The 27746-nt window shown below is 43.7% G+C and overlaps 2 protein-coding genes across 2 annotated transcripts in view; one reads left to right on the top strand and one right to left on the bottom strand.

Moving 5' to 3' along the window:
• LOC6590289 overlaps nt 1–20338 on the bottom strand; it is a 29897-nt gene extending 9559 nt beyond the window's left edge. The window contains exon 1 of the mRNA XM_026984814.1: nt 20308–20338. Within this exon, the coding sequence (XP_026840615.1) occupies nt 20308–20325 (18 nt within the window). The 5' untranslated portion in view covers nt 20326–20338. The remainder of the gene's footprint in view (nt 1–20307) is intronic.
• A 4918-nt stretch (nt 20339–25256) lies between these two features.
• Nucleotides 25257–26167, top strand: LOC6590287. The gene is made up of 2 exons (XM_002016308.2): nt 25257–25664; nt 25724–26167. The coding sequence occupies exons 1-2, from the start codon at nt 25278–25280 to the stop codon at nt 26114–26116; spliced, it is 780 nt and encodes a 259-aa protein (XP_002016344.1). The 5' UTR covers nt 25257–25277; the 3' UTR covers nt 26117–26167.
• Nucleotides 26168–27746: the final 1579 nt, after the last annotated feature.

Here is a 27746-nt window from a genome sequence, read left to right as displayed (position 1 = left end):
TTCAATTCAATTTGTCTGCACGGCGGCAATTGTTCGAAATAAAAGTTTGTCCTTGCAAGGGTACAAAAATGGGCACAAACAACCACATGGATCGCATGGATAGAGAGATAGAGAGCAAGGGACGGGTGCACCGATTTGCATGCCTGTAGTGGTGTGTATATGTGGTTGGAAGTTTTGATACCCTTTAATCGTTGAATCCGTGGGTGTGATGGTAATATACTAGATCTGGGCTTATCTTCGGAGATAACGGGGGCCTCGAGGAGCTATTAGGCACCAAAGTTGAGCTCTATTGTTATTTAACGCTATAGATATTGCCCACCAACTATCACCCATTTCTCATTAGCTATTGCCTTTTATGTACAAGTTATTGAAAAACGTCAGTTTTCCCTACTTGAATGAATGCTTATTGGAGAAGCGAAATAAAGGCAGGTCTTAGGGTATCCCATTGTCGGTTCATGGACTCTAGATTTTTCGTCTGCAGCGGCAACAAAAAGCATCGAACAGCAGCAGCAACATCGTACAAACAGCACTTTTATCTTCTCGATTTGTTTTAATTGTTGCTCTCTCCTCTGGTTGCCGATTCTGTTGCTGATTCCATTCTGTTGTTGCAGCTGCTACTGCTGTCGCTGTTTCTGTTGCTGTTGCTGTTGCATGCACCCTCTGCCACAGGCAATTTGCCGCATCGGATACATGCTGCTGTCTGGCGATTATTGGCAATTGTCAAATATTAGTTTTTTCGTTATTGTTTCATCAATGGCATGAAGCGATTTTAATTAATCGCAAAACTTTGCCAATTTTAAAGTTATCGCCCGCCACAAATTGGCTTGTTGCTAGCTTTGGCCATGTATCATTTTGTTGCATGTTGCGGTGGCGAGCAGTTAACAACATTTCCCCGGTTCTGCTTTTCAATTAAAAGTCATCACAGGCGTTGCCGTTGGCAATACCTTTGGCCTTGGCGTTGCTCCAATGCTACGCATGCGATACGCAAAAATCATCTGCGCCTGCCATGTGGGGATGCTACGTTCAAACTCTGGCAACCACCAGATTGACAGTTCTGCGGACTGTTAATCCCATATCTAAAACAGGCGAGTCATCTCCTCGTAGCTCTTCCTTTTCCTTTTCTGGCCATGCCACAGAAAAGCTCCCGCTTAAAGTCGCCCCAGTCCATGTAACCACAACTACATGGCGGCAGGTATGGAGGGATAGAATGGTGAGCAGATGCAGGAGAGAGAGACCCAGGTAAGTATGCCCTCAGTCTTTCAGCAGAGACTTTGATCCTTTGGATGTTGCTTCGGGGCTGCTGCCGCTGCTCCTATCACACACAGTGGCAACCAAAAGGAGCTTTAATGTTGCAATTAGTGGCTGACTTTGGCCACTGCCTTATTTGCTGCCTCGTTTTTGTGGCCCAGTGGCTGCTGGGGAAGTGCATTACGTGATCCCACGCCTCTGGCTATTTGAATCCTATCCATCAACGGCAGCACAATGCACTCAAACAATTGCCTTAAGCTTAAGACCGACGCTCCATGCAGCTCATTCAAATGGAATGCCAATCGCCTATATTTGCTCGAATGCTACTCGTATTTGTAAATGGTTTATTCGGTTGCAGCGCAGTTTGTCTGCCTTTCTCTGCCCGGGGCCCTAGCAGTGAATTTTGGGCTAAAATGTGAAAATTAAACTGAGTCTGCGCCCAAATAAACCACGGCAGATACTCAACACCATCATGAAAGCATCGTGCAAGCGATATTTCATCGGGATCTAATAGATATTTTTCTACTGCAGATTTATTCATGCCAGAGTAACAGAGATACCTTTGAATGACTACGCATTTTTCCCAAAATTATGCTTTTGAGTTCATATTGTTTTCATGTATCCTCGTTTGATGGTGTAATGGTTACAAAAAAAACAAAACATACCGGAGACAAGAATCCTGAAATGTATGCTCTAAAAACGAGAGTCGATGGTACTTGCATTTCTATTCGAGAATTCAAACAGACTTTCTGAAATCGACCAAGGAACAATAGGCACAAAGCATTCCGCAAGTACAATGAAAGTATAACTGTGCAACCAACCCACATGTACTTTTGTAAAGGAAAAACTACTTTCTGTACTCTATTATTGTTCACTTTTCAGTGGTCTTTCTTTGGCCCATCATTGCGTATTTTTGTGTCCCGTTCAGTATTCTTTAATTGGCTCTTCCTTAGGTTATCTAGCATATTCCAAATCAGATGCCATGAGTCTTCCATAAGTCTATTAATTGCATAAATGCGGTTCCAATTCCAAGCCCTTAATTAATACGTAACTTGCTCCGAAGCATCGAATATTAGCGTCAGAGTTGGAAGTGGATTTCTGGAATTCCTGTATGTTTGGTGGTCTGCTTTTGTTTCCATATTGATTGATGCAGTACCTAAAGGAATAGGCCGTTGTGCTGGTGTGTGTGTGCATGCGAGGCATGTGCAACAAGTACAACAATGCAATCAATGCACAGCTGTACATTTAAATGTGGCCCCCAAGCATGTGTTTGTGGCAGCGTGAGGAATTTCAGCTGCTTTATTGTGGCATCTATCGTGTAGCGCCATGCAGAGCTGAGGAGCAGATCAGGAGCAGGAGCATATTGAAATTGTTGCCATAGCGTGCGTCGTAATCCCTGCCATCGATGACGGGGTTAAAGCCTGAAAAGGCCCTCCAACCATCGACGGCTCCGAGGCCAGAGCTGGCGCTGAGGCCAACGAAAAAAATGTAATAAACGCCAAGCAAAATATTTGTCAAATCAATTTGGCTCACACCCTATGAGTGGGTGCTGAGAGCGGCGAGTGAGGGGGCGAAAATATGCAAAGAGTTTGTCAGCTCCACATCTCCACAGCACCACAGGCACACGCCCACCCACCCACATACGCAAACACACAAGCATCATACACACATAGTTACAGCACTTTTGTGTTGAGTGAAAGTCGATGGAAAGTTTCGTCCCTGAGAGATAAATGACACTTGGAGCTGTTATTTCTCTTTCGTGCAGGGTACCCTCGGCTGGTGGCCTCTTCCAGGAGGTTTTTTTGTAGTTGATTATTTCCTAAATTTGTATTAATTAATGAATGCTGATATTTATCTCTTCCTGAAACTTCATTGTGCTCGTGTTTTGTGCTCGTACCAAATCGAATTTTCCTAATGCAAAGTACTTTCAACCTTTTATATACAAGTTAAGCTTTGGCGTTCATTTAATTTGAAAGGGTATTTCAGCTTCCGCATACTTTATATTCTTTATTTTTCTTTTGTTGTACTAGTGTTTTTTTTTATATTTTATTTCATTTTATTTTATTCCTTTCTTATTTGCAATTTTGCCCTTTGCGCCAGCAACTGCCTAACGGGAATATAACATGACAGCGACCCAAGTCTCTCTGTCTGTCTGCATGGCATTCTCACGTGTGGGTGTGTAAAAAATTATTGAAGACACTGTTGATAGAGGGAAACATGGGCATTCCCGCATTTCGTCTGATTCGGATGCTGCTGCTGCTGTTTCCAGTGTGTGGCACATGCTTTGATTGAGGTACGCCGCGCCAGCACCATTGGGGGAGCACGAGTACGAGTATCTCCACTTATTTATTACATTCAAGGCGCTGTCTGTCGCCTGGGAGACGGCGCCACTAACTTGCCAACAGGCAAAGGAAGAGGCAGAATCAGGACGGGCGACTCCCAAGGGCCCAGGATGTCGGCCTCCAAAAGGGCTGCAAATTAAAGTTGACCAACTGTCAGAGGCCACCAGGCTCAAGTGGCAACCCCGCCGCCGCACATCTTTCTTGGCGTAAATTCGCATTAAAATATGTCAAGACGACAAAAGCCTTCGCCTATTCTGGGTGGGATTTTCATAATTTCCTCAGCAATACAATAGAGACTTGATAGCCCGTGATTGCTTTTCATCTGGTCTTATCCCCAATCCCTTGATTCGTTGTCATCGTCTCCGGACAAATTGATGCTTTGACATTGTTCGAGCAAAAGTTTAATCTCTATCATCGATGGAGTTAAGTCGCTTTGAGTTATTCTCGAGCATATAAATATTCGCAGCTGGCTCCCATCGAATCTTTTCTGGTATTGCTTTGGAACTTCTGGGACTTGGGCTTCAATTTATCACCCCAAGTGAGTATAGTGTCTATATCTATGTCTTTGTTCTGGTCATGCATCATTGGGAAGCAAAACAGATTGCAAGGAAAGAACACAAGGCAGAGAAACAATTTCAATCAGCAGAGGAAATGAAGACCAACTTCCTGGACTTTGCTGCTGCTGCAGATGACCCAAAGAAAATCAGGAATAACGTTCTGCAATTATAGTTTTCCAGTTGTCATTACTGCTCTGAACTCCATGAGAATTTTAATGTCAGGCCTCCCACCGAAGTTTGTCCGTATTAAATGTCATGTGAGGACCATTTCCTCTGACAGAAGTCCTTTGGTCGGGCCTACTTAATGATGTCCTAGTCTGGAAACCGCAATTGCAATTGCCATTCTATGTATACTTGTGCAGTTATTGCAAGAAACTTTGCCACCAAGTGTTGTGCCATCTGTGATTGTGGCACAAGTTTGCTCATATGCGAGAATAGTATCTATATCTGTGTACATATATTGTGTTTGGTTGCAGCTATGCCGCAAGCTCGGAATGCATTCCAAATATATCTTTGCTTCGGTCAAGCATCAAGCTGAGAATGCATGCCAAATAAATCCTGAGAATGCCTTTGCTTTCCTCTTTACTTTGTGCAGAGGAGAGTCGTTTGAAATTATGCCTGTGACATGCACAGAGGAAAACTCGTACTTCGGACCATCTTCCTGTAAACAAATTCTGGAAATTGAAATAGTTTTGGGTGGAAGGTTTCCCTGCTATCGCTCAAGTCCACATTCCAGAACGGATGTTCCACACTCCATGTGGAGATATCGAAGGATATTAGTGGGTTGCACCTGTTTGTAGGATTATTTAATAATCCATATTACCATTCCTGCCATTGGTAACCGCTATCACTTTTGAAGAGGAAACAGCATCATCTCCTCAAGAGAAGAGAAGAGAAGAGAAGAGAGGACATTTGACGAGCTCGTAACCAACTGCGAATCTTATCACAGGCCTGACCTTTCTCTATCAGATATTTGCTTTAGATTGAGTGAGGATAACGATTTTATCAGTGGTTGTATGTATCTCAATCGAATAATACTACGTACGGAGTAGATAAACTTGAGCTCGACACAAGTTTTTGGCTAGGGACTTGTGGATTTTATTTTATTTACTTTTCTGCCCCAAATCAGAAGATACAATAAGTGCTGGGAGAGGGAACGGGTCCGGACCAAACCCCTTTCACAATTTGGCAAAAAATTGCGTTATTCAAGATGAGGAAGATTGTCAGTTAAGTAGCTTCAAAGTAGCTGCAAGAGTACCTATGTATATTGTGCTTAGGGATGTTTAGATGTGTGCATGCTCGGATACAGATACGAGTAGGGGGAAACAGATGCAAAGTCGCAAAGATGGAAAGATACATGTACAGCGCTACGGATAGAGGACAGTGGTAGGTAAGCCAGCCATTCGAGTGGCAATTTGTGCGTGCAGCGAACCGAAAGCAAAGCCACTCGAGTCGACTCGAGCCACTGGGCCACATGTGTAGCCACAGCCAAAACTATGAATGGAACTGCTGAATGTAGAGCCATCCAAGAGGTTTATTATACTGTCATCTCTCTTGCGAATCTAAATCGGCTGACATGCTTCTCTGTTATTCCTCCTGCTCCAAGGTTATCCCGGGCGCAGCGGCTCAATAAAATAATCATGAGCTTGCGTTGGCCGGAAACAAATGTGCATTTAACATTCATGTTGGCCCCATCCCATCCACAATGAAGGAGCCAAAAATCAAATGCACACATGCAATCCCAGCAAGGACTTAATCCTTGTCCAGCACAATCTTTTCCCCTCCCTTCACGCCTCTTTGGCCGACTCGCAGAGTTATGTAAAACCAACCACAAAGTCATTTCACTGAGCGGATGTTTGCGGCCAAATGAAAGGACACGCAGCTCGCTCCGGCCGTAGATGGCAGGAGGGAGGAGAACGTCCTGTGTCTGTCTGGGCCACGTTTAGCACGCGAGTGCTCGTAAATTGTGCTGGTCCGCAGCCTTTCGGACAGTTTAATTTCGATTTCCCCTTTATCCAACGGCTGCGAAAATGGCGCGTGCAGTTCTCTGGGAAAGCGAAAGAAAAATGGCGAAAACTGATGCCGGATGCCGGGCAATGGCGAATGGGGCGAATGGCGGATGGTGAGTGGCGGATGGAGGATGGCCGACGGGGAGCGACAACTGCCACAGATTCCAAGTAATTCGTAATGCATAAATAAACGCATTGAAAGAGGACATTAAGGAGAGATGTTCGAGCCGCCTCGTTTCCCTTTCGATCTGGCAACAGCTGCAGCAAGAATTCTTTAAGAGTGCTGCTACTATAAAGAACGCACAGAAACGATACTATACTGAATCTACTCTGTAGTCGCGTTTTCCAGCTGTCAGCGCTCCTCCCGTCGTGACATTTAAATTAAGTTCGTGATTTGGCAACATTTATTTTGATTTACACACATTTGCGTACATGAAAGTGTAAAAAATTTAGTTTTAGCCAAAAGGGAAAGCACCAACAACAACAACCGGCGACAGGGACATACAATTAATTGCCTTGTCATGGCTGAAAAATTAATTTCCATTTTTGAATGGCGCCGAGTTGAAATGCTGACACCGCGTTGATTGCATCCACAACAGCAAACCATCCCACGAGCATTGCGCATACGCAGAGGTGGCTGTAAGAATAGGATACTCTGTGGTACATCCACATTAGCTCTAATGCTATGAGGAAACATAACATATGGGGTAACCGCCACGGTATTTTGACACGTAGAAAATCCATGAATAAAGTAAAAGCAAACCCTCTGCCGCTTTAACAGTTTTAATAACTCATAAGGAGATACACTTTCGTTGTTCAAAGGTTTCTAAAAAGCTTTACGTTTCATTCAAAATATGAAATGAATTGAGCGACAGATAGAGTACTCTATAGTGCGTACCCAGCTCCCATTCACAATGTTATCCATATTGGCTTTTTTGTCATACAAACCTTTTATGTTCTGATAACCAAACACATACGCACAGAAACGGGAAAGGAAGACTTGGAAATAACTGAGGCCTGGACTGGGCCTCAAACACGTTTTACGTTCCGTTTGTCCGTAAAGATACTCCGTACATCGAACGGGAAACAAAAATGGAAAAAGGTCAAGTGGCGGTAAATAAAAACTGTGTTTTTGGCGATGGCATAAAAGTTTATATTGCACATTCCAGCGCATGCAGGGACATTTAGGCATAAATGGCCGACTGTACATGCGAGTATATATATTTTTTCAATATAAATTTATTCTCTTTCACTCGCTGGCTCTTTCCCATCTCAAATTTGGTTATCACTGAAACGTGTGTCCCCCTTTGGCTCTCTCCGTGGTGTTGACACTGACCGACAAATATTTTATTGCTTCCCGTTCCCTTTTGTCAGGGGCAGCGAGAGTCGCATTAAAAACAAATCAAAGACAAAACACATAAACACATTTACGAGTTGAAAGCTATCGTTCCGTTGAGAGTTGCTTTGAAAATCAAGAATTTTTCCCATTTTCTTATATCTTTGCTCAAGTACAAAAATTGCCCTTCAATATGAGGCAACAATTGAAGAGAAGGAGTCCCGCGTGACTGGTAACAACTGTCGTTCAACTTCACATTGTGCTACTGACGGCTGATCGATGATATTCTATGTATGTATGTTTTTTTTTTTATTAAGATTAGTAGAATCTATTGGCATGAAAGATGTCATTGTTCAATGGCAAATTACCTACACCGATTCAATCGAATCATTCCCGTTGTTTACCAACTTCTATTGCCATATTTGATTGTGATCCAATAGAATAATTTCAAACGAGGGGGAACGTTGTGAGTTGCTGCGGACACCGCAACTCTACAGTTATACCCGATACTTAGTCAGTATGGCTCTCCTCCGGCAGACGCCGCTAATATTAAACGACACGACAAAGAGTGCGTGCGAGAGAGACAGAAAATCAGTCTGAGCGTGACGTCTGGCGCTGCGTAGCCACTGCAAATTGATTTGTTCCTTTTGGCTATAAAAATGATGGTCATTATCTATGATTCTGCGTTTTTAGTTTTCTCGAATGTGCAATATTGTGGATGCAACAGATTTTCGTCCTTTGTGGGGGCGGAAGGGGGTGGGGCGAAATTTTGAGATATACGATTTATAGTGAGATCTAACAGGAGTGCGGATACTAAATTTGGTTACTCTAGCTTTAATAGTCTCTGAGATTTGTGAATATCCCCAGATTTGCATCCTTTGCGGGGGCGGAAGGGGGTGTGGCGAAATTTTGAAACAAACTCGTCTCGGTCCGATATATTAGGAGTGTGGATACCAAATTTGGTTGCTCTAGCTTTTATAGTCTCTGAGATCTAGGCGCTAATGTTTTACTCTAAGCAAAGCCGCCTATGCTACGTGTGTGTTAGAGAGAGACAGGGCGAGAAAAAATGAAATTGTTTTCTTGATGCTGGCTATAATAATAATACGATCCAATTCAGATTCCGCAGTCTAAAAGATATCGTCATTCTCTACGATTCTGCGTTTTTGGTTTTCTCGTATCTTTAAAATTGTGGATGCCACAGATTTTCGCCCTTTGTGGGATCGGAAGTGGGCGGGGCAAAGTTTTGAAATATTTTTGTAGCAGTGACATATCACAGAAGTCTGGATCCAAAACATCGTTGCTCTAGCTCTTATAGTCTTTGAGCATTAGGCGCTGAAGGGGACGGACAGACGGACAGACGGACGGACGGATAGACGGACAGACAGACATGGCTCAATCGACTCGGCTATTGATGCTGATCAAGAATATATATACTTTATGGGGTCGGAAACGATTCCTTCTGGACGTTACACACATCCACTTTTACCACAAATCTAATATACCTCAATACTCATTTTGAGTATCGGGTATAATTAACGACAGAATAATTACAATTTGAGGTCGCTTTCATTAAGCAGCCACATTTACCACACAATTGTTTGATATTCACATTTGCTTAGTAGAATGTTTAAACGAATCAAATACAAATTAGAGCAAATGTATGATAATTAAACCCTGAACATTTCCGTATCAAAATTAATTTTGTAACCATGGAAATAAACCATCACCAATACCGTTGGGCAAGCGAACAAGAGGACCGCGAACATAAATTTCGGTTTGCCCGATTGGTTATTGGGGGAAATTCAATCATCATAAACTGGGCAGATATAAATCGTATCGTATTGGCTCCGTGTTTCATTATTTTTAATCAACTGATGTTCATTAATTAGCAATCTCCCGGTCTATGCCCGTGAATATGTTTTTGCAGTCAAATAAAATAAATAAAAGCATGATTGATGTCCGCTAATTAACTTGAATATTATTGTAGCTGTGATTGTTGGGTTTTTCTCTTGATGGTGTACCTGTGCACGTACTGTACACGAAATGGGAATCGGTAATGCTCGTTAAGTTCGTATAATCAGCGCCGGTCTCTTCATTATTATCTGCATATAAATTGAGAGTTGAAGCCTTCATCAGCCTTCTAACGTCTGGCTTGAGCGAAAATACGAAACAGGGTTTCTTTAATCTTTAAGCCGCAAGTGTAATTAGTCACAATTTCAGGCCTAAATCTTGCGACGTTGTCTAGTCCTGGTTTCGGGGGTATTTCCTTGTGCTGTGAAACGCATTTTTGGAACATTCCCGGAATGATTTGGCAAAAGTTTTTCGATTACCCTGGCCTCTAGTAAAGGGGCGTAACAAGGACAGCTATTAGTGAAGCGTTCGTTTTGCCCATTTTTATGTGAGAAGTTTTAATGATTTACGAGTTACAGTGCTGGGCAATAGTCGAGAACTTTCTGGGGGGTGGTGTGCACATTTTTGACCCTGGCAACACTGGCAATTAAATCTCATCTGGCAACACTCGCATGTTTGTCATTCCTTCGGAAACCTCTCCACCCCCCACGAGCCACGGCTAAGGAGTGAATGAGCGGGATTTTGGCTGGGATTGAGGATTGAGTGTTCCATTGATTGAAATTTACGATTTGCCCTGGCGGCGGCTCAGAGTGCGAATCCGTTATGAATCGCTTTCTCAGGAACGGAAATGTTGTCATCGGCAATTCTGGGCGCCATTTTGCCTTTTGGCCACGTGGCGCGTCACTTTTATGGCAAACGGAAGTCCTTGTGTTATTTATGTGCTGTGCCGAATGCTGGGGAGGTGGGTGTCGAAGGAGGTGCCGAAGAGGAGTCCCCGCCAAGGATGGGGAACTTTCGCTTTAGACGTTATTTAATAGCTTATTAGGGCAGGCAACCCCGATGCCACCGATGAACAAAAGGCCATGTGAAAATCCAATTAAATGTGACATCTGCTGGCCTCCCCGCCCCGAGAGAGACCTTGGCGTGATTTTGATATATGGCTTGAGCCAGAGCCAATAATCAATTGATGAAAGTTTCATTCGATCGGATGAGGCTCTAATTTATGATTCACAGAGGAAGAACGAAAGAGACAGCGACAGAGACGCCGGCTCGTGTGCAATGATAATTGACTTTTCGAAATGACGGACTGTGTGGGCCAGCCCCACAATTAGTTCAACATAATGATGTATCATTACGGCCAGTAATTCATCAAGCATGCCCTCTCTCCAATGCCTCGCCACTGTCCGCCCCTGTGGCATAGTCCCTGCCACCGCTCTTATAAATCACAGAAAAGCCAGCCAGAGTCGGGCCCACCATACGTATGAGCAATTTGATAAATATTCAAGACAAATATGCTAACGAAACTGTTCTCAAATGCGACTGGCAAATGACACTCCACTCCGTGCACTCAGCGAAAAAATTGTCTTAGAAGTTTTCTTTTATTTTAGAAAAAATCTACACAAAATCCATTAGTTTTGGGGCCCTACATTGTTTTTTTCGAGTGCACATCCCGTATTCCGTGGCATTTCGCCACCGTGTCTATTCCACCTAGCCAGGGAGCATTATTTAATCTCCATTCTCCTCGTTGCTTTCCCCATTTTATCTGGCCGGAGACACGCTAATAAGTCTGCAACGTGACACTTGCTGCGGAGGGTGTTTCGGTGGGGTAGCATAAAGTTTAGGTCTCGGACAGCCGCAGGCTGCAAATGAAGAAGTTGACTTTATCGGGCAGCGGCATCATGAAGCAGCAGAAAAATAAATGGAAGAACAAAAAATTACCGCTGCCGCGAATGTAAATAGCAAACGTGAGGGGGTTGAAAGTGAAGGGAGGCTGGGGGCAGAGGACAGTGGGATCGGTGTCAGGTCGGAGCTTAAAGTGACAATAAATGCCGGCGGTTATGTATAAATTGCTAAAGTGTGCGGAAAGATTTACGGGTCCAAGAAATGGACCAAAGTGCTGCAAGAATGCTTTCCATTCTGTGCCTGCTCCTTTGCCTTTTGGCCAATACTGTCGTGGGCCGTGGCAAACAAATAAGCACAGCTTAGGGCCCAGACCCAGGATAAGGACGGGGACCAGGCCAGGTGCTTTTAGTCTGATTGCCAGGACCCGGACAGAAGGTAGCCAAAGAGGCAGTCACCGCCCACTCAAAATGACAGTTTTGCCAACAGTCAACAAGGCCGCTTGTCGCTTTCAAGAGGCAGAGACAACGCCATGCTGTGATAGAGAAAACTCACAGAGATAGGAGGACGAGAGAGTTGGTGAGATTCCATTTCAGACCTTGGCTGAATGCTCATCAAGTGGTCAAGAATCTGTTGTGGTCGCACTCATGCAGCCTGCTGCCACTCAACCTGCTGAGGCTGATACTGCTGCTCCTTTCGACCTGGCCTAATGATCTGCATGAGGGTCAGTCGATTGGCTGGCAAATTGATTTCAATTAGCCTGACTTTCGCTCCCCATTGCCTTCCCCCAGTCTTCATTCATTCTCTGCCCCCATCAGAGTTATTAAAAAGTGTTGGAGGGAAAAAGTGAGTCGCGACAGACGCGCACATCATTCACACGTTTTCGCATAATTTGGCGATGGAGAGTCAGGGCCAAACATCATTACTCCCCCTCCGCTTTCCCTACTTATTCTCTCTCGCTTAATGAACTGGGGGGAGTGGTGTCTCCACTCCGCTTTCTGAGAGCACCCTTGAACCATTTGTCGCCATATTTATTTTAATGGTTGCTCAATTTAATCACTTCGACAGGCACCACATGCCGATGGGGTGTACTCAGGATGCAGGATGTGTGGTAGGTGGGTGGCAGAAGTGAAGAAAGCGAGTGGAAAGTGAAGAGGGTGACAAGGGGGTTCGTGCACCCAAGGATCCTTTTATTTTTGTGGTTGGAAAATGTTGCAAGCTTTCATTTTATACGACATTTAATTAAGGGAGCGAACTTTTTTTAAGTTTTAATGGAAGACGTCGAACCAAGAAAAGCACGGATAAGTATATACAAATATGTATACGAATACAGACGTGTATGTACGTGGGGCGGCTCCCCAGCACACATTACGCAATACTTTGGCACACTTAACGCGCCTCTTGAATACCCTTACAACAGAATGGGGCATGTTTGATGAATCAACTGATCGACAACTGATTGGGGTATAGATATATTATCCATAAAACATATAGTACATATATAATATTTTAGTAAGATGTTTAAAACATCTAAACCTTAAAACAAATACAAACAATTTAAAATCCTAAAGGTTCGTTTGCCCTAGAGTATATACATATGTCTTCCCGATTCATTTCGTGGCGCAAGAACAATTTCCATTTTGCCCATGCACTTTGTTTAACAGTTTATTAAATTGACTTTCATCCTCGGATACTGAAAAATATTTTGCGGATAAATATTTGAAAATTTATTAAATCAACCCGGCAATGCATCATCTTTCTCGCCTCACGCCTCTGCCGCTCTGGATCTTCTCTCGCGGGGTAGGATGCCAGTCTGTGCCGCCTGCATTTTGTTGCTTGGCCAAGTGAAATGAGCTGCATCCGGGCTTTTCATATATAGCCGCTGCAGGCGTTGCTTTTCTTAACGCCCGAGCACTCTCCTGCCCGCACTCACATGTCCTGTCCGCCTGCCAGGCCACGGGCTACCGCTGCATCCTGTGCGATTGTGTGTCTGTGCCTGTGCGTGTATCTGTGCGAAAATGTGGCATGTGGCATTTGTATCTGTGTCGGGTTGTGTGTTTCTGTGGGTATCCTACGCTGCGTACTTTATTCCTTTTCCTGTGCGCTAGCGCACTTCCGTTGAGCAGACACAGATACGGCCAGTGGGTAAGGAGCCCAGCGAATTTTGATGCATTTCCGGGGAAGCATTTCACCCATCCCAACCCCCCGTGACTCCCACAATGTGTGCCACATTTGATGGTAGAGCGCGCCTGCGAAGAATTTATGTTCAATCTTAGAAAAATAATGATTATCTTTTATTTTATGGTTGAGCGAACGACAACGATGAGCTCCAACGTCCTGGGGCATATGTTCTTGATCGCTTGAGCAGAAACTGGAGTCGGAACAATAACTCTCATATGTCCAGAGCTCCAACGGATAAGCAGGAGGTGAAGTAGGAGTGGACCCCCTGTTTACAAGACAATTATAGAGCGACTCAAGTGGCACTTGCTTCTGGCGCTCGCGACAATTGAGTGGAGACCATTCATTACGAGCACCCAAAACAATTTAAACGTGCACTGAGACTGGGGAGGGGTCTCGTCGCTGAATTTGTGGAAGGTCCCCAGTGCACTAAAGGGATGGGATAGTTGAGTGTTGTCTATGGCAGGGGGCATAGATCGATGGACCCACCGACAGCTTATGCAAGCGATAGTTAAGTAGATGCTGACGGGCTTCTTCCTTTCACACCCTGACAGCAATTATTCAAGTTGGCGTTGCCTCGTCACGATTATGAAGTGAACACGAGGCAACGTAACAGCTACATCCTTACAATGGCCCGGCAGGAAAATGGAGCCCTCACTTTGTGGAGGAACTTTCCACGGATAACGTCACTCAAGGCGAGATGTATTCAAGCCGCATAAATGACGTTACGCGCCCTCAAAAGTGCGCAGAAACCTGGGAGCTGGTTTGGTGCTGGATGTTTTGTGATGTGATGGGGTGGGAAAGGATCTTGAAAGCCCACACTCAGAGCACTCAGACTGCAGGATGGTAGGATGGTAGGGGTACAGGAGTGTAGTGGGTAGGCATCCAAAATTGAGAAAGAGACGAGTTTGTTTCTGGTAGAATCTACATTTAAAAGATGTCCAAAATCTTGTAAATAGCTATAGAACATCTCATCTATTGGGGGTTTTTTTTCCAACTGTGCACAGCGAAGGGCCAAATGGAACCGAAGAGGCCTGATGCATAATGTCCAGCCATAAATTCCCATTAAACGTTTGCGTTGTGTCCTAACCCATCCGCCCACTGGGCATCGTTCCATTTTGTGGTGTGCTGTTGGCGCTGCTTGCAATGCATTTGATTAAGTATACGCCCTATGGCAGCGGCAGAAAGCCGCATGTGGCATTGCATTCAAATGGGAGTGCGGAATTTTCGATTCCTATTTCGATTGCTGTGTGGGCAGAAGGGGGGCGTGGCAGGTCGACTGGCGGAGTCAACTTTTTTTGGCCGGCCATGTTGACTTTGCGCTTAATTGTTTTATTATCCACGAGTGCTGGCCACCAGACAGAGACACGGGCACCGCCGGAGGCACAGTCCCACCCACACTTGAAGTCTGCCCCCAGTTTGGCAGCTCTATCCCTGTCGTTGACCTCGTTGCGCAGGCCACTCCTACTGGCACCCGTATAGTCTCTCCAGGACCTCATATTTTGCCGCCTTTCCCATTCAGTTCGCTGAGTTGTCGAATTCAGAGAGAGAGAGAGAGAGAGAGAGAGAGACAGAGACAGAGAGAGAGCAACCGAAAGCTGCTCCTGCTGCTGTCTGATATACGAGCTTCTGGCGGCAAATTATATCAAGTGCAGCACTTGAGGCAGTTGGCCAGGATTCACGAACTTCTTTTCTGTCTCGACTGCAGCCTCGGTCTCGGTGCCGGCTTTAATTACAGTTCTGTGAAAAATCGTATTACCACGTGCGTGTTATTTTTGCGAATCACTGAATGCAAATGAGTACATTCAGCCTGAGATGCAGTCCAATTTATTTATTTATTAACAAGCTACTTCATTATGAGGCCTCGATGCCACAAACAATTCTCCCGCTCCAACGACCACTCCAGTGCGGAGTTTGGCTCTCCTCTAAGCTGGCTTTAACAAGACAATAAGCTGGCACATACACACAATAAAATGTTACAAACTTCTGGCTATGTGTTGTCTTTGTGTTTGTCCTGCGGTCTGAGACTCAACAAAAATATTTGGACACTGCAGCGTGCAACAGGAGGGGGGGAACCGAAAGCCAAAATACCTAAGGCAAACAATACTCGTACTCGTAAGAGAATTACTTTAATGGGCAGTCGTTGACCTGCCGCCACTCGCCGCATCCTTGTCCTTGGCCAAGGTAAGCAATTGGAAATGCTCTGCGTGCCGGCAATCCATAAGTTTTCCGGCTCTTGGCTCTTGGCAATCTGGTCACATAGCCGGGGACCCACGTCAGCCACTTCCAAATGCATGCACAGTTGACTTGTCAGCCTGTTAATTTGCTAAATAATTTTGGAATTCTGACCAATCCGTAACGAAGGCAGTAACTCAACATGGCACGCCCGTCCGAATCAGGGCAGAGGGGCGGTGGGGCGGGTGAACGGCGGGTGCCAAATGTTCGGCACGGCAATGCGTGTAAGCAAAATCCAGTTTAGCCTAATTCGGAAGGGATACATTCTGGTGGGGCCAGAAACTATTTATGATTTCCCAACACGAACGATTTCCCCAGCCACGCGTCCACACCTTCTGCCACTCACCCTCCGGATTATTTGTTTGCCGTTTTGCTGACTACTACGTGAGATTGTTCTACGTTTAAAAAAACAAAAACAAGTTTGAACAATAATAATAGTACTGCCGCCAACATTTGGAATAGAAGATACCCCCACTTGAGGGTCTTTTGTGAGGAAAAGGTGGGATAAAGCATTCTCCACAAGATGGAAACTACAATTGTTGATGCTGATCGAGAATTATATACATGTGTATATACTTTTTTGGATGCAAAGCGCTTTTTGCAACATATGTATATGTACACTTGTGCGAATACGATGTGCCCCAAGAGTATTCCCTGAGTAAAGGGTATGAAAAAGTAAAGCAACGAATGTTCTCCACGTACATGTATGCATGAATGTAGACCCCTGGAAACACGTTCATCAATTAGCGCCGAAGATTTAATTGTGGCACGTGTGAACTTAATTAAACGGCATTAGTTTGTATAATTGCAGTCCCGATGCGAGGAAGGGACCCACCGTCACTTGACTGTGAGGTCCTGCGCAATTTAATTGCAGCTCTTTTCCCTCAACTGCATTTGCATTCCAATTAATTTTAGAGTACGCATGCAATATGTATTTTTTTGGGGCCAGTTTCGAGTTTCGAGTGGGGAGAGGGGAGAGCAGGAGCAGCTACTCGGTTGGTTATTATTTTAAGGCTGCTTGCCACAAAGTGCTGGGTTTACCGCAGAAGAAGTAGGGGCACCTGCACCTATGTTTCATTTAATTAGCATTATTGTCATGGAAACCGCAAAAAGCTATTTGCGGTGTAAATTAACTTAGTATCCGAGCGAGGGAGCAAGCGACTGCAGGTAAATATAAATATTTTTAATTATATTATACCAGGAGTTGTGTAAACTAAACTAAAATTTGCAAAATGGGCTGATCCAGGTCAGAACACCACATCTGTGCGGCAGCTAGGAGCTGGCAATGCACTTGATCGCCTAGGCGGAAGCCAAAGTGCTCTGCAAAATCCGAAAATTTAAAAATTAAAGAATTTAGCTATACGATAAGCTTTATAGCACTGAATATCTTCCCTTCAACTAAATATCGGGTTTCGTTGTATTTGGAATATTTTAAAGGCTCCACAACAACTGTCTTTTTAACCGTAGGTAGACATAGCAAGTATAATAACATTATAAATGTACAGGTAGATATATACAATTAAGAAAATCTCGCCTCTCTTCAGACGTGTCATTCCCTTTTTAAAACTCTGGGAAATATTTTCTGAAATAAATGCAAGCTGTCTCTGTCATGAAAATGTTTGGAATTTCATGTTATTTTGTTTCAATTTGATTTTCTTTTAGGCCAACAAATCCGAGACCTTGAGTCGAAACATATGTAAATGCAAAATTGACTTGAAGACTGATTCATCTCAAAATGTTTGGCATATCGAGTGGCTAGTGAACATGGCCAAAACGAACAACACAGATTACCCGTGCCGAATGTAGACCATTCATTTTCGGCTATAATGCGAAATGATGTTAATACTCGATGTTCTTGGTGTACCCCGGGTGCATTGTATTTGTGGAAATGTTTGCAACAGAAAGATGGAAGCGTTTTCGACCATACAATCGATACATATGAATATGAATCTCTATACGAAATCGAAATCGTATTTGGCTGATCTTTCTGTAAGAAGCAAGGGGTATTTTCTGTTGACCAGGTCCTGGACAAACTCCTGTGGCGCCTAGTCCCCACACCGCGCAGTTAGATATAATGAAAGGCTGCACAACACGCACGACCGAAATTACAAGCAATGAAAATTCTGCTCTAATTTCTGGTCAGGCTCAGAAATGACCTGAAACGACAAACAAATTTCTGCGCAAAGGAGCAGCTTATTTAATTCTGTGTGAAAACTATGGTCGTTGTTGTACTGTAGTTTCTGTTTGCTGTTTTGGTTGCATCTGCCTATGCCTATGGGCTGGATTTTAGTTGAAAATTTTCGCACCGCACTTAAATAATGTAAATATAATTTGGCTGTTTGCCCGACTGCAATTTGGCAACATTTTATGCGCGCTCATGTTCCATTAGACAGAGCAGAGATCCCGTTTTTGTTCTGCTCCTCCGCCCGCCTGCAGTCAGGTGACAGGGCCACTAATTAGAGTCAATAATGTGGACGGACCGAGTGCGATGTTATGCGAGTCGGTTGTGTCCCATTGTTGGCGTGCTAAATAAATCAGAAAGTAATTAAAACAACATGAAGAGTTTCAGTTTCAGTTACAGCTTCAGATCCAGTCTCTGTTTCAGTTTCAGTTCCAGCGGAAGCGGCACTTGGCCTCCCTGCCACTCCCATGGTCATGCTCATACCCTTCCCTGCCTTGAACAGCGGTGCTTCCTGCTTATTTAGCAAACGAAATGAAATAAAAACAAATACAATCAAATTGAGAGCAACTGAGGCGAGCCGAGGCATTGAACACTCTTGCAGTCGCACTCCGATGTTAATCTCAATCGGTAATAGAAATAACCAAATTAATTTTGAACTACTAGTTTTGGAGATTGTTTGTCTGCAGAACTCTTGGATACTCCTTAGATACCATTGCATCTTAACAGAATCATTCGCATTGGGATTATATTCGAATGGTAATAAAAATACCTCTTGAAAGGGTAACAGCAAAACTGTACAAAAGGACAACAAGGGAGGTCGGTTGGTCGGTCGTCGGAAGCGCAGCCACAACAGAACTGTTTGTTGTTTGGTTGTGGGTAATGGCAGCGGAATAAAATGCGGTGTGGGTGAAAGAGTGGCACGACCCAGGGGAAAATAGAGAAAACAAAAAATAAAAATAAACTTAATTTACGTTTATTTACTATGACAAATGTTTTCGAAGGAGTGCAACTTTTAATTGCAAAATTTATTTAATTTCCCTGCGCCAGCGGATGTATTTTGTTTCGCTATAGTTCGTTAAGTTAATCAGAATATAAGCGATGAAAACCGAACAAAATTCAGCGGGAAAATAACATAAAATAACACTTAACATAAAACATAAATTTGGTTCAAGAAAATATCCAAAGAACTGAAACAACATCTGGCTTTTGACGCGATTTCTATGTTCGAAACTATGCCATTGCAAAGATAGTTTGGTGCCACAGTTTGTTTGACCCGCACACTGTCAAATCCATTCAGCTGTAGAAAAAGACGCACAATTTCTGGATGGACAGGGCATGGAAAGTGGACCAAGAAGAGCAAGAAATATACATTAGTGGGGAAAAAGTGTGAAGAATTTCCCATCTCATGTCTTTTTGTTCTACTGCCACAGGCGGAATTTTCATTAAGGCATTTTTGATGTCTAATTTGCATATTTTTGCAGCTGCCCGAGATGCCAGGCAAGTGACACGTTAAGCATTCTCAAAAAATGGGTGTGCCACCGGGGAGGGTGGTGGCACGGCACCATACTGCACTTGAAAGAAAAGTGCAAGCGGGTTTTTCTTGTTGCATCTCACCATTCCCCTCTCCGTAGCTGCCACTGTGATGGCCGGCTGTCAGTTTCTAGTTGTCCCACGGGCGGCCGACATCCTTTCTGCCCGGATTTGGTGCCTGGACAAAGTGTCGAGTGGCAACACTAATTCGCTTGCAGCATGCCACAGCAGAACGAGCCGCTATGAGCAGGGACACACATTCACACTGTGAATTTCACAGTGATCCATTTTGCATGTTATACCCTAAGCAGAAGGTATTATGACTCTGATCAAATCCGGTTTTTGGCCTAGGAAGAGGCGGAGGGAATCCGAATTCTTTTTTTATTGTCGGTACGTATTATATAAAGCGGATCCGCCATTATCGTATGTCAATATATCACATAGTTGCCATTTACACAATGTACACATCTTTAAGGGTATCTAATGCCTCTGCTACCAGAAATTGCCTTCAACTCTTGTACTTTTTATTAGATTTTCAGCTAAATTTGTGCCTGCGCTTTTTGCTCTTGGGTTTTTGTTAATTTCCAATTTTGAAACCCACCCTCTCTGCTTGTGCGAGAGTGTGTATACAGCTGTGAATATGGTCAACATGTCGCTTGGCTCATGGCATTAATTCAATTGCTGTTTGCATACATACGGCCGAGCCGGAGAGAGCGGAGACGGATCTCATGTTACTTGCCTCCGCCCCGAAATGTAGGCAACACGTTGAGTCCAGACAGTACAATTATGGGGACATGGATACGGAAACTCTAGGGTGAGGTTTCTTCCACTTCACTCTTTCCAAAATGGAACTAATAATCAGAAATGTCAAGAACAAAGAGAAAAGCATTCTCGTGTTTGGGGATCCACAATTCGTTGCTTGCATTCTCGTATATTTTTTTTCTTTCAATTTTTGATTGCTTTTCTGTGCCAAGAATTTTTGAAATATTGTTCTACTCACCAAAGCCTTGGAGCACATGGACTATGCGTACTATGGCTCGATTTAAAAAGCTTTATTTTTCGTTTCGATTGGCAATATTTATTTTTGAGAATCTTTTAACTCAATAGGGATTCTCTACGGCAGGAATGAGATTCATTTGGTCTATTCCGCGGGCAAAAAAATCACTTGTACACAAAGGAGCACTTTGAGGCGATCAACTGCAACGCGTCGGGTTTCGAGGTTCGTTGGAGCGAATGATGCGCGAACAGGTTGAGGCTATGCCATTTATATGGAAGTGGCTACTTATATAGAAGTCGCAGCGCCCGAAAGTAGGCAGCCAACCTTTTACATACAATAGCTAGGCCAGCAGCGGCTGCTGCGGTGGCTGTTGCTAGATATGCGCTAACCTGTTCTGAAACCCGTACAACAGGTTGTAATTGCGACTATAAGATACCCACTATTCGGAAACCATCCAATCGACCATCTCAAAGTGAGTCGAACAAGAAAAGAGTCTATAAACCTAATATCTGCAGGAAATACAGATAAATATATGTATATCTGAGCCACACAGTAACTGCATATCCTTGAATTTGTGTCTCCAGTCTCCAAGATCATGATGCGGGCCATGAATACAATATATCGATCTTATGAGGCTCGCCCTGCATGTTGAATAAATTTGCATATACACCAATATACCTTCGTTCTCTGCAAATGGCGGGGTATGAGAGAGGGACTGTCATTGGAGCAGAAAAGCTGGCGGGACACTGAAAGTAATTAGTCCCACAAAGTACGCTGACGGTTGCCCTTATCAACAGCCCCTGCACACAGATACATAGAGGAATATGGACTGCAGCCTTACATCATCGTCATTGGCGCTTTATAGAAAACGAAGGATTGTGGTTGGGTAGAGTATATATTCAGGGGTGGCAGGAGCTGACGGCCAGCTGGCTTATCTCTAATGTTCGCGAGAGGGAACGAGGGATGGGGGCTGGACTAACCCATACTGCAGTGGAATATCCCACTGTATTGATAACATTTGAATTTTTGGCTTGATTTATGAGCAGGCATACCATGAAACTACTCGTAGCTCCCTGGCATATCGGAACAAACAACAACCAACAGCAAACAACAGCCATAAAAAGAACAACCGTGTAGCAACTTCAACTTTGACGCAGTTGAGCGTAAATTGAATTGAATCATCATGGGCCCCATATTCATGAACGTAATTATTCCATTTACCATTCTGGGTGAATAATTTCGATCTAAGCATTGATCAGGTTTCCGCAAGAGCATACTTTTGATGTTTGCGAATTATTATTTCATAAGGCTGCGTACCCAAACTGCTGCGGATTTTCCATGCCACAAGGAAGATAGAACATGACTCTTACTGCATACGAGCACTTCCATTGAAATGTGAAATGAAATCGGATTTTGCTCCTCATCGATTTCAGAATTTCCATGTTCCCTGCAGGCTGTGTCTTTCAGTTAGCCAAACCAAATTTATGGCCAGCTTCTTGGTTTTGCTTACATTTTAGTTGTTCGGACAGGTTTTCTGCTAGATACCCTAGTAAGGGAAATCTATTTTTGTCTGAATACTATGTATACCTACATACATATGTAGTTGTAAAGGCTTGCAGCCTGGTATCTGATGTGTTGTTGGTTGGTTGTTTTCGAAAGGGTAAAGAGTTGCCCCTGAATTTAATGCTTCTTGTAGGAAGCCTCTTAAATTTTTCGTAGTCGCTTCACATATTTGCAAAGCGTTTGCTTTAGGGTTAAGCGCTTTTATTGCATTCTTGCAGATGCCAATGTGAATGGTCCGTGCTGTTATTGGCTCTGTCTCTGGTGCTCTTCTCTTCCCATCTCACCCACCATTTGCGATCTAATAAACTTTACATTTGTTGGTCTTCTTTTTTTCCTCAGAAAAAGAATGCTGCTGGGGCGTAGATATTGCCCAGCTCGGGCACAGTTTTTCAGGACACTTGAGGCTTTCATTTTGTATGTAGTCCAAGTGGAGTCCTCGTCTGCAGCTGGCCAACTTCCGTCCATTGTTGACTTCATTTTAATGTTCTGGCTTTTTGCGGCTTTTCGACTCTGGCGCTTCACTCACTACTGGACTGCCCCCCTCTCGCTCACTCTCTGTCCATTATATTTAAAAATTTCCTTTGTGTTTTAGCATCTTAAAGTTTTGCAAATAGATTTGGTGCACTTGTTTTTGGGTTCTTTTGCGGTCATATTTTGAGGTTTTTATTCATTTATTTATGCAGATTTTTGTTTTTGCCATAAATTTTCGTTTGTTTTCCACATAATGCATAAAGGATTTGCAGCAGTTGGGTTTTCTTTTCGCCAAACTTTCATTAAAGCGATTAAAAAGTATTATTTTGGGCGTATGCGATGACACAGTTAATAGTTTTTAATTATTTTATCATTCGTTCTGTTGCCTGCGATTAGGGAGTCCGCTAGTGCCGTGGAAAAACAAAAATTCACAGAGCTTCGATGTACCCCTACTCCTGAAAAAAGAAGCTTAATTAATTTCCACGCTGCAGTTCGTCAGGTATTTGAATTACAATGCATGCGTATAAGATACGGTCTGTTTCATAATCAGCGTGTAATCTTTATGGAGAGTGACGCACATGCCCCATTCGATCAAACGCCCACCGGAATGTGGTGCACCACACACGCTCTTTGGCGGCATATACATAAATCACACAAAACTATTCCCTTTTCCGGCATTTACATGGAGTCTTATCTATGATGAGGGAGCTGCCCTCCACTGGATGGCCACTGCCACTGCCACTGCCACTACCACTGCCATTGCCATTGCCACCGCCTCATCGTCTGACTGACTGTCTGGCCGACTGTTGCCCTTCAATTTTATGCAATATCTCGTCTTTATGGCCTGGCCACACCCCTCCATAGCCAAAGCCATCTCTATCTCTTTCGATTATTGTCACTAATATTGAGCACGCGTTTTAATTGAATTTCACGCGCTTCCCATAAAATGACAGCGTGTCCGAGTCCTGGTCCTCCCTTTATGGCTGCTCTGGCTGGAGGTTTATGTATCCTACTCCTTGTAATATATATACTCGCCTCTATCTCATTTGATTGCTCTCGCTTCTTGTTATGGCCAATCGTAAATTTCTTCTCTGTTATTGCCTTGTTCATAGTTTATAATAATATTGATAATTGGCAGTGACATCAGTGCGATCAAGTGCTGCGGCATGTGGTTGTAAAAATAATCATATGTCGCAATACTGAGAATCGTTCATTAGCTTTCCGCGTATACTCGTATAATGCCCTTCCCTTCCCAATTGTTTTGTCCACTGCAGGCCGTAATTTTTTCGATTTTTAATTACCAACTGATAATTGGCAGCGACATTCTTATCAGCTCATTTGGCCGGGCTAAAGCTGGGTAGTTATCTACATACATTCATATACGTATGTATGTGGTGACGTTTAATGGTTGTTCCGGTGATAAGTTGGTGGGGAATCATGTTCGTCAGAGCGAGGTGCATGGCTGACCTGGGCAAGGGGTTTCTTAGGAGATGTGTAAGTTGATTGACTATTAAAAGATACAGGTATTCTATTCTAGACCTACTTCAGCAATCATAGTTCATTCTAAACTTTGAATCTTTGATCTTTGATATAAGTACATTTCAACTGCATGAAAGCTGTATACATCTGGAAAAGAACAAAATAATTCCATGTATCTTATAGAAGAAATTCCACTCTTTACTTTTTTTTCCGTTTACTTCCGTTTCCTGAAAGATATAAACGGTACATTTCTTGCCAATAAGGAAAATAGATATGTATGTTGTATATTTTTGACATTGCTTTTTATTTGTGTGTTTATGGCAGGCAATTGTTAATTGTTAGTCACTAAGCAAATGTTTTTTAGTTGGTTATCTTTGAGGAAACTCATTTGGTTTATATGGCAAAGTACGCATAAGTGGGGTCGTAAAAAAATTATAAACAATTCCCGAGGTGATTTTTCTTCGAGCTGTTGACTCACTCTCGAACCGAGCGGGTGAGTGAGTTGCCAACTGACAGCCGGACAGACATTGAGCAGCATTGAAAATTGTTTGCTGCTGGGCCATTTACAAAACAATTACACTTATTTGTGAGCCATTTAACAGCGTTACCCAAGTGGCCTGATGGCTGACAATCCATCAGCGGGAGCTGCTGTGCGCTCTGTGTAGCAGACACTACTCGACAGCTCGCTGGAGCGCGAACCTTGGGGCAGATGCAGCAGCATCAGGACGGACTCCCTACTGCTTAGTATGCAGCTCAGCCAGAAGGAGGATGAAGAGGCAGCGACATTGACAGTGACAGCGAGGCAGAACTGCAAGGTTACGTGTGCAATATTAAGCATACGCAGTGTGGTGCAAAATTCTACACCTTGGAAATTTGGGTGTAATTGAGTGATTACCTCTCGGGAAGTTGGTTCGCTGTTTGCCTTTTGTTTGCCTTTTGTTTGGCGATAAGCTTCAAGACAGGCGCGAATCGTTATTATCTTATTTCTCGGAAGTTGGGTCTTGAAAATTAAGAATAACAGGAAATTCCGCACTTTCTTTCGGGGGGTTCACCGAACCGTGCTCCCCCGTTCTTAAAATATAATATTATTTATAACGAAATTATTAAACCGCAAATTAATTTGAGGGATTCTTTTATGCAGAGTTTGAGATAAGAATTAGTCCCAAGGATTGACCACAATCAATAAATATATAATTTAATTTTTAAAGTCTAAGGGAAAGCCCCTGATAGGGGTAGTCGATGACTAAGTCGACTTGGTCGTATGCTTTGGGGCCACAGCAACTAGTATAATGCGATTCCATTAGTGATTGTCTTTATCAGTGGCAAGATAAGGGGCCCCTGAGTCCCAGTGGTCTTGTAAATTCATAGATAATTGGTGTTCCCTCATTGTTACGTGCCATAAAAGCATTGACCACAAGTCGCTTTTGACCAAGTTTCGAATAAACACTCGAACAAACAACATGCAGCACGGACTTCTCGTCGTCATCCTGCTGGCCTGCCTGGCGGCCAGCTCTAGCTCCACTGCCACTCCAACATCCCTGATGTCCGGCCACTCCCGGATGTTGCAGCTAATGAGCTCCACTTCCGAACTGCAGAGGGATAACCCCACCCGCTCCATGGCCTGCTTTCAGTACTATAGCGAAGAGTTTGACAAACACCTCAAGCAATTCGAGTACGAGTACGGCCTGTGCAAGGAACAGGCCATCAATCAAACCGCCGACCTCTACGCAAAGTACAATCAGGTTGTCTATAGCCTGGGAAACACAACGATCGAAGTTTGTAAGGCGCTTACGGACTGCACCTACGGAGCGAACGCTCTCGAGTCCCTGAACTGCTACTCCGCTCAGGTATGCACGCTCACTTACTCATAATCGAGAGGCTTGAACTAATTTTAATGAATTTTCAGGGCTCCGAGAGTGTGAGGAATGCATACAATCTTTCTTCAACCGCTTCGCTGTACTCCGCCGACCTGACGCAGGACCTCCAGCAAGTGACCTTCCGGGAGGAGGGCTGCTCCAACAGCTCGTCGCGTCGTTACGAGGCTCGCCTAGATCAGTCCTACATCGATCTGCAGAACTGTTTGTCCGGTGCAAGCCCAGTGCCAGTCCCAGTCCCAACTACAACCACAACACCCCCTTCAACCTCAATCATATCAACGACAGAAGATTCAACTACGCAGGAAATTATTCGAACTACTTGGAACTACCAAGCTGACCCAAAAGATGATGGCAGTATTGCCTCCGACAAGAATCATAGATTGGCATCGAAAATCGGCCACATTATCAAGCATATTGTCTAACTTCTAAATAAACACGATAAATTCCTTTGTATAAAGTCGCTTACAGAGCCACATAATGGTTTTAATTTGTGAATTTTAAGTACATGTAGAAGTGTTTTCAGACTTTTAAATTGCTTATTGAACCACAGACAACTATGAAGGGTATCTGCTGGATAGCTAGGACTTATCGTATTCGTTGAGTACATGACTATTCTTATCCGCTGAATACGATAGATATCAATGGATTTGAATGGGCGCTTTATAGTTTTCATAGTCAAATATCCATATGTGTTTCTCCAACTTTTATTCCTTTGATCCATAATAAAGATATGGTGATCTATGATCTACAACAGGACACTGCATCAAGTGAGAATCCGACTAGCAGGTGTGTTTCAGGGACGAACACAAACAAGAAACTAAAACCTATGGCAACTTACTTAATTAACGGCCCCTGATCTAGGTGGGAAACGGAGTAGGCCGCCAGCCCGATGCGATGCAAATAAAACTTTCTGCATTTGCTGTCAGTCCAAGTTTATCAAAGATCCAGAGGCAGACCGGAGGTAGATAGATAGACGCAGTGAGTGAGAGCAAAGAAAACATGCAAATAAGCTTGGAAAAACTTTACCCCCAGCAGGACAAACAAAAATGGGAAAATAAGAAAGAAAGAAAAGCTAGCTACGAAGACGGATGGATAGATACCCTTGCAGATCCATCGTTCCAATGAAAGCTATTATCTGACATAAGAGGACGTAGTCTTCTTATTGGTTCCGACCTAGTAAACGTTAAGAAGGGCCTGGTGTGGGATAAGTTTCAGCTAGAAAGCTACAGAACCAAGCGACTAGTCTGACCACATATCGCTGAGCTTTAAAATGCTGGTCGAAAGAGTAATACTCTCTGCACAGGGTGCGCAAGTGAAACCAGAAGGATAACTTTAAGGTAATGTTGACAGTTAAGTAAACAGTTGAAGCAGGTCCCTGCGGTGCTTTTCATTCAAATTTAATTGCATTTGTTGTTGTTTCTGGTGCCGCCTGTGGCGGTGTTGTCACTGCAATTAAAACAAATTAGAAACGCTATAAACACTCACATACTCGTAGACGGTAACGGTAACGTTAACGGAACAGTTGCCACATGACAGGCGGAGGCAGAGATTTCTCTTTGCCAAATTCAAGTCAATAACTTGATAGGCATCCTGAAAGCAAAGCACCCCTGGCTTCCTGCATCTCTGCACCGTTGCGCTTTTCTCCAAGGCAAGGGTGTGCGTGCGGTTGCACTTCGGCAACCAACTGCTCACAGAGATACACACAAAGATAAATGTCAAGACGCACGCATACAAAGAACGCAATTAAGATATGCAAATTAGAAGTCGGTGTCGTCCGCCTTGTCCTTGTGCTGCTGCTGCTGTTGTTGCTGCTGCTGCTGTTGTTGCTGCTGCTGCTGTTGTTGCTGCTGCTGCTGCTGCAGCCTCCCGATGAGATTTTCAGTGAATTTGATAATTATGCAGAGGCATGCGATGAGAACAGCTACGAGCACGTGTGGATGGCCGCATATGTATGTATCTGAGCTACTGGTGTTTTTGTTGTGCAATAATAATAAGTCAACGAGCGGCATCTTGTGATAAGTGAGTCATTGTCGGGGCGTACGTATTTTTCCC

Source organism: Drosophila persimilis, unplaced genomic scaffold, assembly GCF_003286085.1.
Source record: "Drosophila persimilis strain 14011-0111.01,24,50 unplaced genomic scaffold, DperRS2 tig00000002-arrow-pilon, whole genome shotgun sequence".
Lineage (NCBI taxonomy): Eukaryota > Metazoa > Arthropoda > Insecta > Diptera > Drosophilidae > Drosophila > Drosophila persimilis.
Note: the sequence above shows the minus strand (reverse complement) of the source record. Positions and strands in the feature narration are given on the sequence as shown.

What these genes read in the sequence shown, in the direction of transcription:
- LOC6590287 (XM_002016308.2), top strand. Translation starts at nt 25,278, where the DNA reads ATGCAGCACGGACTTCTCGTCGTCATCCTGCTGGCCTGCCTGGCGGCC. An exon ending in TGAACTGCTACTCCGCTCAG is followed by an intron (nt 25,665 to 25,723) that starts GTATGCACGCTC and finishes ATGAATTTTCAG; the next exon opens with GGCTCCGAGAGTGTGAGGAA.